Source organism: Siphateles boraxobius, unplaced genomic scaffold (genome assembly GCF_051911475.1).
Source record: "Siphateles boraxobius isolate OS27281-9 unplaced genomic scaffold, OSU_SipBor_1 46, whole genome shotgun sequence".
Classification (NCBI taxonomy): Eukaryota; Metazoa; Chordata; class Actinopteri; order Cypriniformes; family Leuciscidae; genus Siphateles; species Siphateles boraxobius.
The window spans coordinates 12,485,151-12,504,193 of NW_027509097.1; the positions used below are offsets into that span (position 1 = coordinate 12,485,151).

General features: G+C 37.7%; 2 protein-coding genes across 2 annotated transcripts in view; one reads left to right on the forward strand and one right to left on the reverse strand.

Annotated features, from left to right (window-relative positions):
- The window catches only part of calm2b (calmodulin 2b, (phosphorylase kinase, delta)), a 376,281-nt gene that overhangs the window by 13,850 nt on the left and 343,388 nt on the right, over nucleotides 1-19,043 (reverse strand). The gene's annotated exons all lie outside the window — the stretch shown is intronic.
- On the forward strand, nucleotides 86-18,788 carry msh2 (mutS homolog 2 (E. coli)). The gene is made up of 16 exons (XM_077200884.1): nucleotides 86-343; nucleotides 527-675; nucleotides 761-1,048; nucleotides 2,873-3,019; nucleotides 3,101-3,250; nucleotides 3,345-3,478; nucleotides 5,758-5,957; nucleotides 7,516-7,625; nucleotides 7,754-7,877; nucleotides 7,961-8,111; nucleotides 8,197-8,294; nucleotides 9,268-9,513; nucleotides 9,651-9,855; nucleotides 17,330-17,577; nucleotides 17,700-17,869; nucleotides 17,972-18,788. The coding sequence occupies exons 1-16, from the start codon at nucleotides 136-138 to the stop codon at nucleotides 18,152-18,154; spliced, it is 2,811 nt and encodes a 936-aa protein (XP_077056999.1). The 5' UTR covers nucleotides 86-135; the 3' UTR covers nucleotides 18,155-18,788.

A 19,043-nucleotide genomic window follows, 5' to 3' on the forward strand; every position in this document is an offset into this window, starting at 1 on the left:
TAGCGATGCATAAGTTTAAAAGAATTCTTACAAAATAACCGTTCTTCATTTGAATTATGGTCGTCGTCATTATAGCTCCGCCCCGTTTGCCTTTGACCCTCCCGGCGCGCCAGGTCTGTGGCGGGAGTTTCCAGCATGGCGGTGCAACCTAAACAAAATCTGTCTATGGACAGTGCGTCTGAACATGGATTCTTGAATTTTTATTTTTCTATGCCTGAGAAACCTGACACCACCGTGAGAGTATTCGATCGAAACGATTACTATACGGTACACGGAAAAGATGCGGTTTTTGCAGCAAAGGAGGTTTTCAAGACAAACGGAGTCATCAAAAACCTGGGAACAGGTTGGCTATAAAGTTATAGGATTATTTAATAAAATATCTGTTCATTAACGATATCTGGTTCTTTTTTTCTTTCTATTGTGCAGATATATGCATCTTGCCTAAACTGCATCAGTAGATTATTGATTTTTTTATTTGATTATTATCTGTAATTAGGTCTAATTAATATACTTTGAATTTACACAGGAAACAAGAGGTTGGAGAGTGTGGTCCTCAGTAAGATGAACTTTGAGTCATTTGTGAGGGACCTGCTGCTGGTCAGGCAGTACCGGGTGGAAGTTTTCAAGAATGCCAGTAAGAATAGCAAAGATCATGACTGGCAGATATCTTTCAAGGTATCTTACATTCTTTACTGTTTTGATCATTTTATACTCAGTATCACCCCTCCCAATCTCATCATTTTTTTATTTTGCATTCCAGGCTTCTCCAGGAAACCTGACCCAGTTCGAGGAGATTTTGTTTGGCAGTGGAGCAGGACCTGGGGAGGGTGCAGCCGGTGTCGTTGGGGTTCGTCTTGGCACCGGGGTTGATGGACAACGTGTTGTCGGTGTTGGCTATGTAGACAGCACACTCAGGAAACTCGGTGTGTGTGAATTCCCAGACAATGATCAGTTTTCCAATCTGGAGGCTCTTCTTGTGCAAATCGGGCCCAAAGAGTGTGTGCTTCCTGGAGGAGATGCAGGTGGAGACCATGGGAAACTCAAACAGGTAACTTTCTTATAGATGCCAGTTTGTGTGTTTTGAAACAAGATAGGGGTGCATGGTATATTGGTGCCATGTCAGTTAACTGATAATAGAGATTTTTTATTTAAGATTTAAATTAGGGTAAGCGATTTTCAGAGAGGCTAGCATTAGCGAGTTCGCTTTGAAAGCATAAGATCCCACCCTCCCTTCAGAGCGTCTCCAAAGCCACATCTCCCTCAAAACACGTGAACGCATTCAGCAGGGAGCAAACAAAAGTGTCATGAGGCGAGAGACGGTATTGTGCCGAATTTCGACTGCCTAATTTTATTTTTTTTAAAACCCATGTTGAAGTCACTACTTGCATAATCCTAGCCCCTCCCCCACAACTAATCCTAAACCTTCCAATATTAGGGGGGTAATAATTTGGCTGGGGTCAGAATTCAGCACAACAACAGGGTTAAACTACCTCATGTCTCAAAGCACATAACATTACAATAATAATGAACATAAACAACTTAAAGAGCATTGACCTGTACCACCTGACTGCTGCAGATTCATTTCTGCGTTGATAGTGTTGTAACGCGTAGATTCGAGTCAAGAACCGCTCAGAGTAGCCTATAAATTCACAGGTTTCCATCTCTGACAAATTACAGTAGTTATCGCGTGAATGCAGCATAAGCTGGTTGTTTTGGTTCAGGAGGAACTGTAAAAGGTGACTGCTGTTTCGGTTGTGGTGCTCAGTGACTGAGGTCTGTCTAACTCTGCATAGCATGAAACGCGCTTATGACATGTGACATCTTTGCGAGCAGGGTGCACGGAGGTATAGAAATACATATGTTGACAGGCAGGTAGGACATTGTATCATTCGTTCTGACCAAATTCAATGATTGGATGAACATTTTATAGGTCCTCCTTCCACAGACGATATATATATACATAAAAATGCATCTATACACTGGTTCTTTCTGGCTGTTGTTTCGGATGCGATGCTCAGTGACTGATGTCTGTCTGCATTGCATGAAACGCGCTGATGATGCGTGATGTCTGCGCGAGGTGCACGGAGGTATGGAAAGACATTTGTTGACAGGCAGGTAGGATGTCGGATTCAATGAACATTCTGAAAAAATGATTTGAAAAATGATAAAATGAAAATGATTTGCAGCTTAAATCAGCCAGAATTTTGAAGGGGTCAGAAAATGTTAATTGAAATAGTTACTCTACAATAAAAACAAACAAGTTTCATACCTTAAAGGTAACACGACAGTTTAAAGTATGAGTTTTTGTTTGAGTTTTGGCGATCTGAACCGTGCCCGAACAAGTTTGACCCCCAAAGTCTGTTTAGTTTGACTTATGTGATCGCGTACCGTGCCCGCTCTGCAAATTGCTCCATCGGCGTTAGCTATTGCTGTGATGTCACAGGTCGTCCTGCCCTCGCACCAGTAAACGTGGCATCAGAGAAGAAATGTTGTTGCACGAGGAAGCAGTTATTTTGATTAACGATTAAAACTGCATGGATAAATCATTTATAATAAATACTGCAATATTCAATAACAAAATAAGAATTGTTCATTTTGGTTTTTATGATGACTTCCAACTCATGTGTGTCATATTGCTTTTGAGTAAGACCGTCCAACGTTGGAAATGAGGATAGGAAATTATAATTTTTATAAATATTTTAACTTTTTTGATGAAAAAAATTTCACTTAGGCTACTTCAAAGGCTAACCTCCAGAAACATAATATAAAGATCTGGAAATACATTTCATGACCCCATTAATTTCACTGTATCCATAGACCAAGATTTTATAACCATAATAATTCTTTCATACATGCCATTTATAATTATCAGGTTGTACAACGGGGTGGCATTCTGCTTACAGACAGGAAGAAATCTGAGTTCACAACCAAAGACATTGTGCAGGATCTGAATCGCCTACTGAAGGCCCGCAAGGGAGAGACGGTGTCCAGTGCTGCCCTTCCAGAGATGGAGAAGCAGGTTTGGGCCGCTGCAACAAGATACAAGTGTGTCATTTCAGGTGGTTCCCCTGGAGATTTAACCAGGTTATTGCTTTTCCAGATTGCAATGTCTTGCTTAGAAGCAGTCATCAAATACCTGGAGCTTCTCTCAGATGAGGCCAATTTCGGTTCCTTCAAAATGACCACTTTTGACCTCAACCAGTACATGCGTCTAGATAATGCTGCTGTGCAGGCCCTGAATCTCTTCCAGGTCAGGGGCTATTCAAAAACACAAAAATATGCTATTTCTTCAGCGAAGGGTTATTTTGAATTCCTGTATATGTTCTTCTTCTATGATTTCTCAGGGTTCCTCTGATGATGCCACTGGCACACACTCCTTGGCAGGCCTTTTAAACAAATGCCGTACCCCTCAAGGACAGCGGTTGGTCAACCAGTGGATCAAACAGCCTCTCATTGACAAAAACAAGATAGAAGAAAGGTGAGACTTTTGTTTGCTATATATATGGTCTGGGTAAAAAATATTCCTTATTTTAATTGATTCTCTTTTTTATGACCCGATATCGATTCTTAAATCCCAAGAATGTCGGGCTATGCTGTTTTCAGTTAATGAATGAACAGTACTTTATTATGCCAATAAATCACAACAAGCTTTCTCTTTTGTTACTTTTGATGTGAAACAAACACAGATTTTAAATTCTGTCCATTTTATTATAAAATTCAAACAATAAATACTGTTTTGGAGCTCTTTAGCGTGGTGTGACCAATCGCTGTTGTGCATCAGTTCAAGCAAAGCGGCAGACCCCGATCATCTCTTCCGCTTTCCTGCTAGTTACAGCACAAAATAAACCTGAATGAACTTGGTGTACTCACCAAGTCAGTACTGAGTAATATAAGGTAACTACATGGTCTTAGATTAGGTTTAGAGGTAGATACAGGGTTAGTATCCATTTATTACCCAGTTATTGTAATTACTACAATACGTATAATGTACAATGTATAATGTATATGTACATGCGAAACGGAACTGTAAAATAGGTGCTACCAATTTTTTTTCTCCATTCTGTGATGAATAGTTAGGATAGCATGGTGTTAAAAAGAAAAGCATTTGTTTGGAACAAATCGTTTCTAACATTAAATATATTTACTGTCACTTTTGATCAATTTAATGCATCCTTCTCAATAAAAGTCTTTGAAAAAAATGTTTGTTTAACACGGTTATATCCGTGGAGACTGTGGAAAATCCGCGGATTGGCAGGCCAGGTAAAAAAAATTCTATTGAAATGAGTCACGGGTCGAAGAGAGATAAATCATTATTGTGTTGATTAAAATAAAGACACCGAAATCTCATTTCACTGTAAAACGCAACAAACGTAACGCAAACGTTGCGTTTGTTTGTACAACTTTGTTGTACGTTGCACTCTTTTACTTTCATTTTCATCAACAATGTATACCTCTTCAGGGGAACCAATAAAAGATAAAATACCTAGAGCACCTACAGTGATGTGAATAAGTTAAGACACCCATGCTAAAGTTGCCTAAAAAGAGGAATAAATCATCTTTTGGAAATTAAAAAAATGAGGAAAAATCCAACCTTCAAGGACACCAATTTTCTTTGTGAATAATGCATCATAAATAAATAAATGCTCTTCTTTAAAATACAGGGTGCATAAGTCAGGACACCCCTATGTTAAATTCCCATAGAGTCAGGCAAATTTTTATTTTTAAAGGGCAGTTATTTCATGGATCCAGGATAATATGCATTCTGATAAAGTTCCCTTGGCCTTTGGAATTAAAATATCCGCACATCATCACATACCCTTCAACATACCAAGAGATTGGCATGGTTTTATTTCAGTTAGCCTAATAGCTGGTTTGATTTTGCATTGAAAGATGATCTTATGGAAAGTACCCCATGCCAATCTCTGGGTATGTTGAAGGGTGTGTGACGATGTGGGTCTATTTTATTTCCAAAGGCCAAGGGAACTTTATCAGGATGCATATTATCCTGGATCCATGAAATAACTGGCCTTTAAAAATAAAAATCTGCCTGCCTCTATGGGAATTTAACATAGGGGTGTCCTGACTTATGCACCCTGTATTTTAAGGAAGAACATTTATTTATTTATGATACATTATTCATACACAAAGAAAATTGGTGTCCTTAAAGGTTGGATTTTTCCTCATTTTTCTAATTAAGGCATTAAGATCAATTTCCAAAAGATAATTTTTTTATTCCTCTTTTTAGGCAACTTTAGCATGGGTGTCCTAACTTATTCACATCACTGTATATCAGTATATAAAACACAAAGGCAAAAAAGCCTACATTATTGCTTAACTTAAAAGCTTTCTAAAAATACACTCAAGCATATCAGAAATTATTCGTGGGAACATATTACTGAAATAGTTAACCAGGACGAATCAAGTGCAAGGAATGCGATAACGGCTGTGAAGCGCTTCATATGAATATGACAATAAGCTCATAAAGCCTTTATCCAGCCTTTGCTTGGGATGAACGCATTTAATATAGTGTGTATGTGTGTTTGGGAAGTTGCAGTGACAATTTATGTTTGAAGGGAGTAAAGCCTGTGTTTAGGCTATTAGGAGATGCAATTTTTGCCATTTTTAACTAGCATGCTTAACAATGAGAATTTTTGAATAATTATAATGTGTGATGATCGGGTGCGGATATCTATATCAGGGAAAATCATAGGTTCGAGTGGGTGGTGGGTGGATGATATATGTGGTCATGTTGTGCAGACTGGACCTTGTGGAGACTTTTGTGGAAGATTCTGAGCTGAGGAAAAGTTGTCAAGAGGATCTTCTCCGGCGTTTTCCAGATCTGAACCGGATGGCAAAGAAGTTCCAGCGTCAGAGCTCTACTTTACAGGACTGTTATCGGGTCTATCAAGCTGTGGGGCAACTGCCGAGTCTGGTGCTGGCATTGGAGAGATACTGTGGTAAGCAGTTTTTCTTCAGTATTTATACAGATCTCTGTATTTTCCGACCTGAAAAGTATGACCCACGTGAAATGCGTGAATCCGAGATCATAAATCGTAATTGTATGATGATTGAAACCTTAAAAATGGCCTTAAAAATGACTAAATAAACTGCAAATGTTATGTTTTCTAATAAATTTATGTAATGCACCTTGATGCTCCTGACATCTCTGCACGAGCTCACACCGGCATCTGCAGGACGTCCTTAGCATGTTAGCCAGGGTTCAAATCCTCAAAATGAGAGAAAATCGGGGTTGAAACAGTTACTTACAAGTTACTGGTTAACTTTTTTTATGGATTTGGACAATACATGGTTGTGAAAATGTTATATAGCATAGTGCAGTGGTCGGGAACCTATGGCTTGGGAGCCACACCTGGGTCTTTGACAACAAATTGTGTGACTCACCAGGTCTCTCGCCCTTTACCAACAAATGATCGATATAAAAATTAGATGTATCCACAGAGAATCAGCTTTCTGCAGAAACGGCAGCCAATTACAATTCCTTTGTTGTACAGTCTACTTAATGAAAAGTTCATTATAATACATTTTAATATATTTCAAGTTGTACCAGCCAATGTGCGTGTTCAGTGCTGTTTGTGAGTGTCACGACAGCAATCAACTGCAAACCACTTTCTATGCTAACCTAGCGCTCCTGCACTCAGATTCAAGCAGCTACATAGCTTGTTTGTGGTAATGGCACATTTTTTTTAGGACGGCAGCAAAAATGTAAAGAATATAAAAAAGTGACTGGACTGAAACGTATCCTTTTATTGAAACTGGTGCTTTGCTCTGCCAAAAGACATTTCGAAACATTTCACTGGGTACTTTCGCTTTTGCCACAGACACCATTTATGTCCTATAAATGTTGTAATTATGATAATCTGCGCAGATTTCAGTTGACGATAATGTTTGAAGTTATTAATAAGGAAACCTGAATGAGAAAAAGAAAAGAACAAGATGTGCTTGTTGTTACAAATAAAATTAAATAAGCCGCGAAAGAGAACTGAATCCACTACTGATAGGATGCTTTGTCAAAATGCCAAGATGTCGAGTATTCACGTAAACACAGTAGATGTAAGCACTGTGTGTGTTGTTCATTACCCACACACACTCAGTTGGCAACTCGACCTCACAGTAAAAGCCCTGCACAATTAATTCCAAATTGCAACTTATTATTTATGTGTTGCATATTTGTTTGTTTTTAATTGTTTATGGACCTAAAAAAGTTACTGTAATTAAAATGTTATTGAAAAAATGGCTCTTTGGTCAAAAAGGGTCGCAACCCCTGGCTTAGTGCGACCATTAAACCGCAACAACTGTGATGTCATTATATAATAAATATCTGAGCCGCTGTATTTTGAGAGTAGTGTGGGCGGGTCAGATTTTCCTTCCTTTTTGTCTTTAGCTGTCCACATGCCTGCAAAATGTTGTCTGTTAACATTCTAATTTGCATTTGAGCAACAAATTTTGTTGTGGGACACCACAATGAGTGACAGCTGTATTTTAATCTGTTAACAGGGAAACATCAGTTCCTCCTGCACGCTGCATTCATCTCTCCTCTTAACGACCTCATCTCTGACTTCTCAAAATTTCAGGAGATGATTGAAACCACACTGGACATGAACCAGGTCTGCTCTTATCATTTGTTTTAATGTCTTGTCATTTGTTTGTCGTTTGCTTTAAGCAAACTTTAAAATCATTGAGTACTCAAATTCCTTAAATGTGTAACACTAACAAATGTGTCGTTTTTTGTCAGGTTGAGCATCACGAGTTCCTGGTAAAACCCTCATTTGATCCCACTTTGAGTGAGCTAAGGGAGAACATGGATCGTTTGGAGAAATCCATGCAGGCCGCTCTGAGCAGTGCGGCTCGTGAGCTTGGTAAGTGATCAAAGTATGGAATTGAAATGCATTTCGCTATTAAGCATTTTGGTGTTGAACTAGTAACAAATGTTGACCTTTAGGGCTGGAAGCAGCCAAGACTGTGAAGCTTGATTCCAATGCACAGATCGGTTACTTTTTCCGAGTCACGTGCAAAGAAGAAAAGAGCCTTCGCAACAACAAGAAATTCACAACTTTAGATGTACAGAAGAACGGAGTGCGATTCACTAACAGGCAAGGATGTTGCATGAGATGTTCAAATATTGGTGCAGCTAATGGTTGGAGTTCTTAGTAAGTGATTGTGTTGTGTGTTTAACAGTAAGCTGAGTTCTTTGAATGAAGAGTACATTAAAAGCAGAGAAGAGTATGAAGAGGCTCAGAACGCCATCGTCAAAGAGATCATCAGCATAGCCGCTGGTGAGAGTCATTCATGTCTAAAGGGTTGTTCCCTGTCCTGTGGTTTTTGAACTTTTCTCTTTAATTTGATTGTAATTCTGGATACAATACAGGTAAGGCTCTCTCTGTACCATTAATACAGAGAATAATATCCCAAAAAAGAGACAATATTATTACGGAGTATAAAACCCCCCTCCTCAAAAACAATAAAAAAATAAAATAAACCTTTTTAAAGTAAAGGTCCGTACACACGAAGGATGTTACCTATATCTATACTAATTGCTCGAATTCTATGAGAATAGGGACTTCCACACCACAACTATGACAATGACAGAGGAATGTTACCGTTGAAATGTTTTTTGGAGCGATTTTTTCAACTGATGAACGATAAAAACATTGTTTTGGAGACAGAATCCAATCAGAATGAAAGAGCTCGAGCATTAAAGTAAAATAAACATTTTATTTACATGGTATTTGTCAAAACAAATGTTGCAATAATATCCAATAATATACTTAAAAAATGACAGGTTAGACAACAGCTCAAATAATGCACTTTAGGAAAGAATTGTTGTAATTTAAGCATTTAAATTTTAAATGATGTTGGCATGATATGGACATTCTGATTTTCCCTTCTTACATAGTGACATATCCGAGTGAAACAGCTTCTCGAACAAGAAATATCGGGGTGACTTGATTTAGTCTTTTTGCAATTGTTTGGATTGTTGGCTAATTGGTTGTCGTTTGCTAACTGGTGCGATCTCATGTATAGTTTATAATACGGCAATGTTACATTAAACTTTTTTTCATTTCATTGTGAATTTATCCAGGTTTATCATTTTAAATTATTTTTTTGTTTATCAACATTAATATATATTGAACATGTTATCCTTTTAGTCAATTTGGTCATTAACATTACGCTATTTTTAATTTTGGTTAATAATGTTGTTTGCTTGTTGAGAATGATTAGTTCAGTAACCCTGTGTTTGTACCATAGGCTATGTGGATCCAGTACAGTCTCTAAATGAGGTAATAGCTCAGCTAGATACCGTGGTGAGCTTTGCCGTGGTGTCCCATGCTGCCCCAGTGCCTTACATTAGGCCCAAAATACTAGAGAAAGGATCAGGGAGACTCCTTGTGAAAGCGGCAAGACATCCCTGTGTTGAAGCCCAAGATGATGTGGCTTTTATCCCCAATGATGTCACCTTTACAAGGGGCGAGGAGATGTTTCATATCATCACAGGTCAGCTCTTATTTGATTGGAGGATTATAAAAATTAGCAAGTGCGTACTGAGTACTAGCATTAAATTGAAGATTCATGTCCATAAATGCATTAATCCATAATCTATATGATAGAAGGCCTTTTTCTGATATTTTTAGGTCCAAATATGGGTGGTAAATCTACATACATCCGCCAAGTGGGTGTGATCGTGCTGATGGCACAGATTGGCTGTTTTGTGCCATGTGATGAGGCAGAGCTGAGCGTGGTGGACTGTGTGCTCGCTCGAGTGGGTGCGGGGGACAGCCAAATCAAAGGAGTGTCCACCTTTATGGCTGAGATGCTGGAGACGGCTGCTATTCTTCGGTCAGAACTCACATTTGAAATTTTGTACTCCCATTATTTTTAAAAGAATTTCCCAGGTTCTGTGCAAGTTAAGCTGAATTGACAGCATTTGTAGATTCAGTGGTAATCAACAACAGAGGTGGGAAGAGTACTAAAATATTCTACTCAAGTAAAAGTACTAATACTTCAATGAAATTTTACTTAAGTTCAAGTCAAATTACGGGTCTAAAAATCTACTCAAGTAAAAGTAAAAAGTAGCTCATTTAAAATTTACTCCGAGTAAAAGTTACTGAGTTTCTTTTTTAAACCGCGGGGGAGGGGGACTCTCCTGGGTTGTAGATTTTCACAGTATGATAACCATCTCAGAAAATATCACAGTTTACAGTATTAATCAATTACTAAATAAATAAATAAACGGTATTATTAAATTATGGTTATTATTGTTATTATCATCAGATAAAATGACAGCTAAATGAATGTAAACAGGTTTTTTTTGGTTGAACAAATGCTTGAAACCATTTGGTTTGTTTTATTTATTAAAATTTCAATAAAACTTGTCTAATCAACTAAATTCGATAATTGATAATGAATTAGATTAACAACTTATTTTTAACATTAACAATTTATTGAAATGCTTAAGAGCAATAGAGTCCTATGACTATTTTATTCACAAAATTATTTTGTCTTTTTATGATTAAATACAAATATATTATCAAAAACGGTGGTAATCAAAAGAAAATGTAAACCTTTATCCTTTTGTTTTTTGGGGTGCTGCAAAACAGATTTACTAAAATTAAATCATGGACAAAAAATATTCCTTAAATAATATTCAAATAAATTGTCTTCTTATTGTTGTTGTTATTATTCTGAGAAGTGCGTTCTATTGTAGGCCTACAATAGTAATATATTTCTTTCATAATTTCTCCTAGTTAAACCGAACTCTTTTTTTGACTGGTTGTAGTAAAGACCTGATCCAGAGTGTATTTGACACTCTCTTGGTTTTTCTCAAATAAAATGATGAAAATGCTCATTAGGCGTTCTCTCAGAGCAGCTCTGGAAATGTTCATGCATTCACGTCCTCGTATTGTTTGTGAGACGCTGAAAACACCATGAGCTTGAGTATGTAGTAGAGGAAGTGGCGCAGCTCATTACCACAGAGACACGCAACGCAGATCAAGAAAATTATTTATATAGCAGTCTTTTTGCGCTTTAATATTCACAGACCATGTCGCGATTTGAATTATTGCACAGCTCTACTTTCGATTTATTTATCCATCCATCAGTGTGCGTCTTTTACGTGACATCTGTGTCAAGGTCCTTGCACACTGAGTCCGAAATTCGCATTTTTTGCAAATTGTATATTTATCCTCGAGGACAACCATGCGTTTTTTCTACATCCAAATATTTCCCATACTGGCAATGGTTAGCATTCGACAGCGTTACATCACTTTTTTTCTTTTGCACATTTTGTTCTCCTGCCCTTGCAGTAGTTTCTGGAGAACTTTTGTTCCCCCCTTGTATTATTATTTTATTTATTTTTTACTCAGTGACGGATTTGATTTAAAATGTAGCGAAGTACAATACTTCAATCAAAATGTATTTAAGTAAAATTACAGATTTTAAAAAAGTAGAAGTACACAAAAAAACAACTCAATAACATAATGCGGGTAAATTTTATTCATTACTTTCCACCTCTGATCAACAATCAATTTCCACTTGTCCCTAAAAGTAAAGTCTGGGTTACTGTTGAGGCACTTACAATGGAAGTAAATGTGACCAATCTGTAAATATGAAAGTACTCATTATACCCGCTTGTTTAGGCACAAGATGTAAACCGTATTTAGTGTGGTAAGTCACTTACAAAACTTTGTTGCTATAACAAAATTGGCATAAACACTAAAGTGACTAAATAATTAAAATAGTTTTACTAATCGATTACTCAAGTTTTAACAGAAGAATTATGTAAGTCTTTTTATAAATTTATAAGCTTCACATTTCTGCTTTTGAAGTCCTCCAAAAATGGTCCCCATTCACTACCATTGTAAATGCTTCACTGTAACATTGATTTTTTGAGGGACTAATCTAGATTTTTTTGTGGTAATCAACATTATGCCACAAATGCTCTCAAATTAACTTAGTCGGCATGAAATGGAAGTTGCGATAGTCATTTATTTCCTATTGTGATGTATATCCGAGTGAAATGGCTTCTCGAACAAGAAACAATGTAGTACAGGACTTGTTTTTGTCCATCAGGAATTGATTGGATTGTTGTTTGCTATTGCTGTGATCTCATGTGAGTGACAGTTTGTCCGGCCCTCGTGCCGGTGAACACATTATCAGAGAAGAGATATCGTAGTTATTTTGATTAAAGATTACAAGGGCACATTAATAAAAAAAAATTATGTGCACAGATAAACCAGTTATAATGCACACAAGATTTGTCAATTTTAATTACATAGTAACTTGTATTGAACCTGAAAATTTCTTTAAAACACATTTAACATTATTTGATTTATTTAATTGTTTAACTGTATAAGTTTTATGATTTTTTTTTATGCTTACAGCATACATTATCATAATTTTATGCGTTTGATACATTTACAAAAATGCTGTCAATCATATAAGAAAGTTAACTTATTCAAAAAACTGTGATTAATCACATAATATATTTTTATCTTGTAGTAATTTTTCCCATTTAATCTCCAAAATATAGAATCAACATAAAGATGGCATATTTTTAACATTTGTTTAATGGCATCTTTTTCTTAAACACTATGAATGAATGCCAGTATCAATGTAACCAATAGTGCTGCTGATGTCTCAATTAAATAATTTTTTCCCTCAGTTTTAGCGATTAATTATAGCCATTCAACATTACAGTATAATTTAAACCCATAATTTTCAACATTTAATGGGCTTTTAAAAATATCAACTTCTAATTTAAGTGAACTTAAAATAATATTCAGATAAACTATAAATTGTATATACATAAATACATAAACTATAAATTGAATATAGAGTCATTCTTATTAAAGCTAAAAAGGTTATTCATTCAAGAGCAGTGAGTGAGTTTTTATTAATTTTTTAATTTTTTATTAACATTAATGACAAACAGCAGCAGGTTTATTAGGCTGCTGTCACTAAAACCTGACGCACATGACTCGGATTTTCTCACATTCATTTAAGAATGCGGTGCTTTCGAGGATACTCGCCAAATGTTGTCATTTTGATATAATTTTGTGTTTTTGTCCGTTCAAGAGCATTGCAGTACTGGCGCGGCTTTCTCTGCATGCATTTCCGATGAGTGAACACAGAGCGCTGCATCACAGACAGTGCACCAGTACAGAAATTGTTTTCTTTTTCATCTTACGTTTGAAAGGTTTAATAGCACTTGAATAGCACTTGAATGAATGAGAGCAATGAATGAGAGCACTCACTTCCGGTCTGAGCGAACGCTGGCGTGTTCTGACAGCCGCTGCTCTCTCGCTATCTCGCTATCCTTTTGTTTTCGTGACAAACTGTGGACTAATTATGGACTACTCAAGCGTGTTTTTTTTTTTTTCAACGCTGATTTTAAACGCTGAATTACTGTGCTGTTTAAAAAATTGTCTCTGCATCCCTTCAGTCAAGCTGCTACCTGCCAAACGCGAGCTTTCGCCACCGAAGCAAACAGGCTACTTCAACTGTTTTCCGTGAGTAAGCTTCTACTTTCTCTCGGACTATTGGTTGCCATATGCTAGTCAGGTTGATATGGTCTTAGAAAGGGCTGTATCTTCCACATACTTGCACTGTGTAGTAGTTCAGCTGCCCGGTGTGCTGGCTAACGTGGTTTAAAATCTGGCTGGGTATGCGCGACTCTAGGATGATCATCCTCTTTTTATTGCACGTAACTTTTTTATCTGCTTCTTCTTATTTTTGCGCGCTGTCTCAAGAAACTTTGCTGCCTTTTTGCCGGTGGGGTTTTTATGACATGACTTTTTATTCGTCGTTGGATCTGCACCATCTGAACCCTAAAGTTCGGTCATCGCTGCCCACTAATCTTTACAATCACTGCGCTGCTCTTGGTATCGCCCGCCGGCCTCGTTACATACATCGGGGCTCCCACAAACATTGTACTGGGCTCTCTACTTCAGCTCACTCAGTTGACTCAGTTGACGGATGTATTATTCCCGTCGTCTGGTCTTCCTCTCGTCGGCTGTCTACAAAATCTCGCAGAGAAGGCGGAAATATTAACTCTGCAAATCACCGTTCTCTGGAATATGCCCCACTTGGGGCCCTATCACCAGCTAAAACTTCCTCTGCATCAGCTCAGCCTTCAGTGAAAATGGCTCTAGTAAACGCTAGATCACTATCAAATAAAACATTCATTATGAACAACTTCTTCTCATCTTATGCCTTGGATTTTCTGTTTGTGACTGAAACCTGGTTGAAATCTGACGATGTTTCGTCTCTGGGCGAATTATCTCCTCCTGACTGTTCCTTTTACAGCACTCCCAGGCCAAATGGATCTGGTGGTGGTCTAGCTACAATCTTCAAGAAGTCATTTAAATGTCAACTACTGCCCGTAGATACTTTTTCCAGTTTTGAAGCACAACTATTGCACATCGACCTAAATGGTCCTCTAATTTGCATCCTGATTTATAGACCACCGAAAGTCAACACAACGTTTATCCATGAGCTCTCAGACTTCCTGTCAAATCAAGTGTCACGCTGTGATAGACTGTTGGTTCTGGGGGATTTCAATATCCATGTTTGCTGCCCCTCTAAACCTATGGTTAAAAATTTTATGAACCTCATTGACTCACTCAGTTTCGCACAGTGTGTCTCTTCTCCTACTCACAACCTGGGCCACACACTAGATCTTATTTTGACTCGTGGTCTCTCTATGCATTCATGTGAAGTATTTGATGCTGGTATTTCTGATCACTATTCGGTTTTATTTGAACCTGCAATTCCATATGTACAGCCCGTCCTCTTTCAGCCTGTGTGCTGCTCCCGTGTTTTTCATGCCACTACTGCACTAGAATTCTCAACCACCTTTTCTAATTGTGAGGTCTCTTTGTCACCTGATATGAACACTGATGAGTTGGTTCTCGTCTTCAACTCTGCCTGCTCTACTGCATTGGAGATTGTTGCCCCTTTGAAGCCTAGAAGGCAAAAACCTAAATCAAACTCTCAACCTTGGTTAAATGACTCTACCCGTGTGCTCAGACGGGAATGCAGAAGGGCTGAGCGCAGGTGGAAAAAGGACGGGCTACAGGTCTCTTATCAAATTTTAAAAGATTGTCTTGCCACCTATCAAAAGTCGGTCAGTGATGAAAAGTCTCAATATCTTTCAAATTTAATTGCTATGAATGCAAACAGGCCACAAGTTCTTTTTAAAACTATAAACTCAGTTCTTAATCCAGCCACCTGCTCAGCTCCTGTTGGCAATCTCGAGACCTGTATAGAATTCTTAGGTTTCTTTGTACAGAAGATACTAGATATCAGATCTCGCCTCTCTCCTTCTGACACGGCTGTTTCTCCCCTTATCTCTCCTTCTAGTAATTTTACTAGTTTTAAACCAGTGTCTCAGTCTCAATTAAGTGCATTAATTTCCAAAATGAAAGTGACATACTGTCAATCTGATGTACTGCCTGGCCGTTTGCTTAGAGAGGTATTAGACACTATTAGCCCTGCGCTTTTAACTATTATAAACAGTTCTCTGTCCACTGGGGTTTTCCCTGAGTCTTTTAAGCATGCTTCTGTACAGCCCTTGCTAAAAAGATCTAACCTTGATCCATCTGTTCTTAGTAACTACCGGCCAATTTCTAAACTCTCATTCATTTCAAAGGTTTTAGAGAAAGCAGTGCTCTCACAGTTTACTTCTTAATTAGATGCCTTTAACATTTTGGATAAGTTACAATCTGGTTTTAGAGCACTTCACAGTACAGAGTCAGCCTTGCTTAAAGTTACAAATGATCTATTGTTGTCTACTGATTCAGGGTCATCTGTCATTCTGTTACTGCTAGATCTGAGTGCAGCTTTTGACACGATTGACCATGACATCCTCTTGAAACGACTTCAATATACAGTAGGGGTTCAAGGCACGGCATTACAATGGTTCAACTCTTATTTAAAGGGTAGGACGTTTTCAGTAAATATCGGGTCGTTTACCTCACCTACTGCACCCGTCACTTATGGTGTTCCCCAGGGTTCTATTCTTGGCCCTTTGTTGTTTTCACTCTACATGCTTCCCCTGGGCTCCATTCTCCAGAAACATGGCATAAACTATCACTGCTACGCCGATGACCTACAACTTTACCTTCCAATCAAACTTGAAAATGATTTCTCTATACAACTCCTTTTATCATGTCTTGATGAAGTGAAAATTTGGATGGCGAACAATTTCCTGCAACTAAACACTGACAAAACTGAGGTGCTTCTGCTAGGCCCCACTGCACTCAATACTACTCTGACAAGTAGGTTAGGCTCCCTCAGTGATAGCTTACAACCCTATGTAAAAAATCTAGGGGTCTATTTTGACCCTTCACTACAATTCGACAAACAGGTGAACACGGTTGTAAAGAGTAGCTTCTTCCACCTCAGATCTGTTGCGAAGGTAAAACATTTTCTTTCTCAAAAAGATCTTGAAATTGTCATCCATGCACTAATCTCTTCTAGACTGGACTATTGTAATTCTCTATATGTCGGTCTTCCACAAAGCACTCTATCTCGGCTTCAGATGGTCCAAAATGCGGCAGCCAGACTGCTGACAGGAACAAAAAAACGGGAGCATATTACTCCTGTTCTTGTTTCATTGCACTGGCTCCCTGTCAAGTTTAGAGTTGATTTTAAGGTCCTTCTTTTTGTATATAAGGCTCTCCAAAAATCAACCCCGGATTATCTCTATGAACTTATCCAGCCACATACAACCTCTAGGTCATTAAGATCCTGTAACCAGCTTCTTTTATCAGTTCCTCGTTCACGTTGCAAATCAAAAGGCGACAGAGCTTTCGCGGTTGCTGCACCTAAACTTTGGAACAGCTTACCCTTTAATATCAGGGCCTCTCCATCGCTCAATGCTTTTAAATCTAGCCTAAAGACTCATTTTTATACTCTTGCATTTGAGTGACGCTGTGTATGGTACACTGTGTAAATGTACGTAGAAATGTTCTTTTATTCGTTTATTATTATTAATAGTTTTCTTTATTAATTTTTAATTTTTATTTTTGTCCGTCTGTAAAGCACTTTGGATCAACTAATGTTGTGTTTATGTTGTGCTCTATAAATAAATTGACTTGACTTGACTTGACATGATCAAAAACTGTAACGCTAGCCAAAGAATGGCAGGAGGGAAAAAAACATGCTGTGTAAATTGCGTTAAATATTTAACATGTGAAATGTAAAATGAATGCATTGATTTTGACGGCCCTATTTTACAATGTGCAATTTTGTGCCCTTCAGTACTTTTTTGTGATGAATGTATGTCATGTTTTGTATGTTTGTTTTTAAGATCAGCCACAGAGGATTCCCTCATCATTATTGATGAATTAGGCAGAGGCACATCCACATACGATGGCTTTGGTCTGGCCTGGGCAATCTCAGAGTACATCGCTATCCGCCTCAAGTCCTTCTGCCTGTTTGCCACTCACTTCCATGAGCTGACGGCGCTGGCGCAGCAGGTGCCCACTGTCCGTAACCTCCACGTCACTGCCCTGACCACAGACAGCACTCTAACAATGCTCTACAAGGTGAAAAAGGGTATGTGTCTTTCAAGCAAGCAATGCGTACTACACTCTTTAATCATTTTGAAAACTTAGATTGGGTTGTATATTTCCATTGTGCTTGGTGTATGATGTTTTATTTGGGCTTGATTTGATTAGGCGTGTGTGACCAGAGCTTTGGGATTCATGTGGCAGAGCTTGCCAACTTCCCCAAGCATGTGATTGCTAATGCACGGGAGAAGGCTTTGGAGCTTGAGGAGTTCCAGGATATTTCCGGAACCGGTGAAGAAGCTGGACCTGAAGCCAAAAAACGCTGCCTGGAGAAACAGGTGAGATGTGTTATTAAAAGAAATGTTTGCATTTGCAAAGCTCAATGCATTCAAATATTACAGTTAATAAACTGCTGTGCTGTCTTGTGGATTTATCCATAGGAGGGGGAGAAAATCATTGAGGCTTTCCTGGCTAAGGTGAAATCAATGCCTGTTGGAGGCATGTCCGACGAGGCTGTCAAAGAGGAGCTGCGCACACTCAAGGCAGAGGTCATCGGCCAAAACAATAGCTTCATCAATGAGATAGTGTCACGTTCGGCCAAAGTAAAACTGACTTCGGCGTGAGGGCCTCAGGATGAGCATTGTCTTAGTGGATGAAAGTTCAACATTTCAGTAAAATTGTTTATGGTATAATGGATATTGATATAATCTATAGATTATAATTTTTTCCCCCATTTTAGCACCATCTCTTTCTTTTCATGTGTTTTTTTTTTCTTGTTGTGTGTTCTGTTGCCATTAATCCTCTCTCAGAGTAAAACATTTCTAAATATTTTTTTTGTTTGTGTGTGGTCAGTTAAAACTACAACTTGAATTTTGGTTAGAGGCAATATCGCCATCTAATGGATAAATTGAGGAACGTTTAAATTTTTCTATTTTATTTTACCTAAATTCAAAGATAATGGTTTATTATTTATAATTATAAACTCTTTTAGTTCAGAAATGTAAATGTAAAGTTAAGTGTACAAACAAGGTCTTTGTTTGTACACTTAACTTTACATTTACATTTCGATTCAAGCCCAAAAGCAACTCTAAAGAAACCAAGAGTCAATTAAATGTTTTCTTTGAATTGTGCTTTTATAAATGTACTAAATCTTAATGTTGCCATAGTTCCAGGGATTTCAAATTGGGGTCTGGGAAAAGTGTGAAAAATGCATAAATGATAAAATAAGATTAAACTAAAATATTTACGATAAAAAAAGTGCAAATAGAATAAAATAAAGATTAAAATAAATAAAAATATAAATACATCTAACAGTACTATAGTGATTAGAAAGAAAACAAATGTAATACAAACTAAATATTATCCACAATGTTAGACGCATTCATATATTTTTTCACAGTTTAAATTGGGTGTTTGCACGTTAAAATGTATACAGAGCTGCCTTTTACATTTTTAGGATGGGGTCCCGTCACGAGAGTGGTCATATTTGGAAGTCTGGCATTTATAATCCAT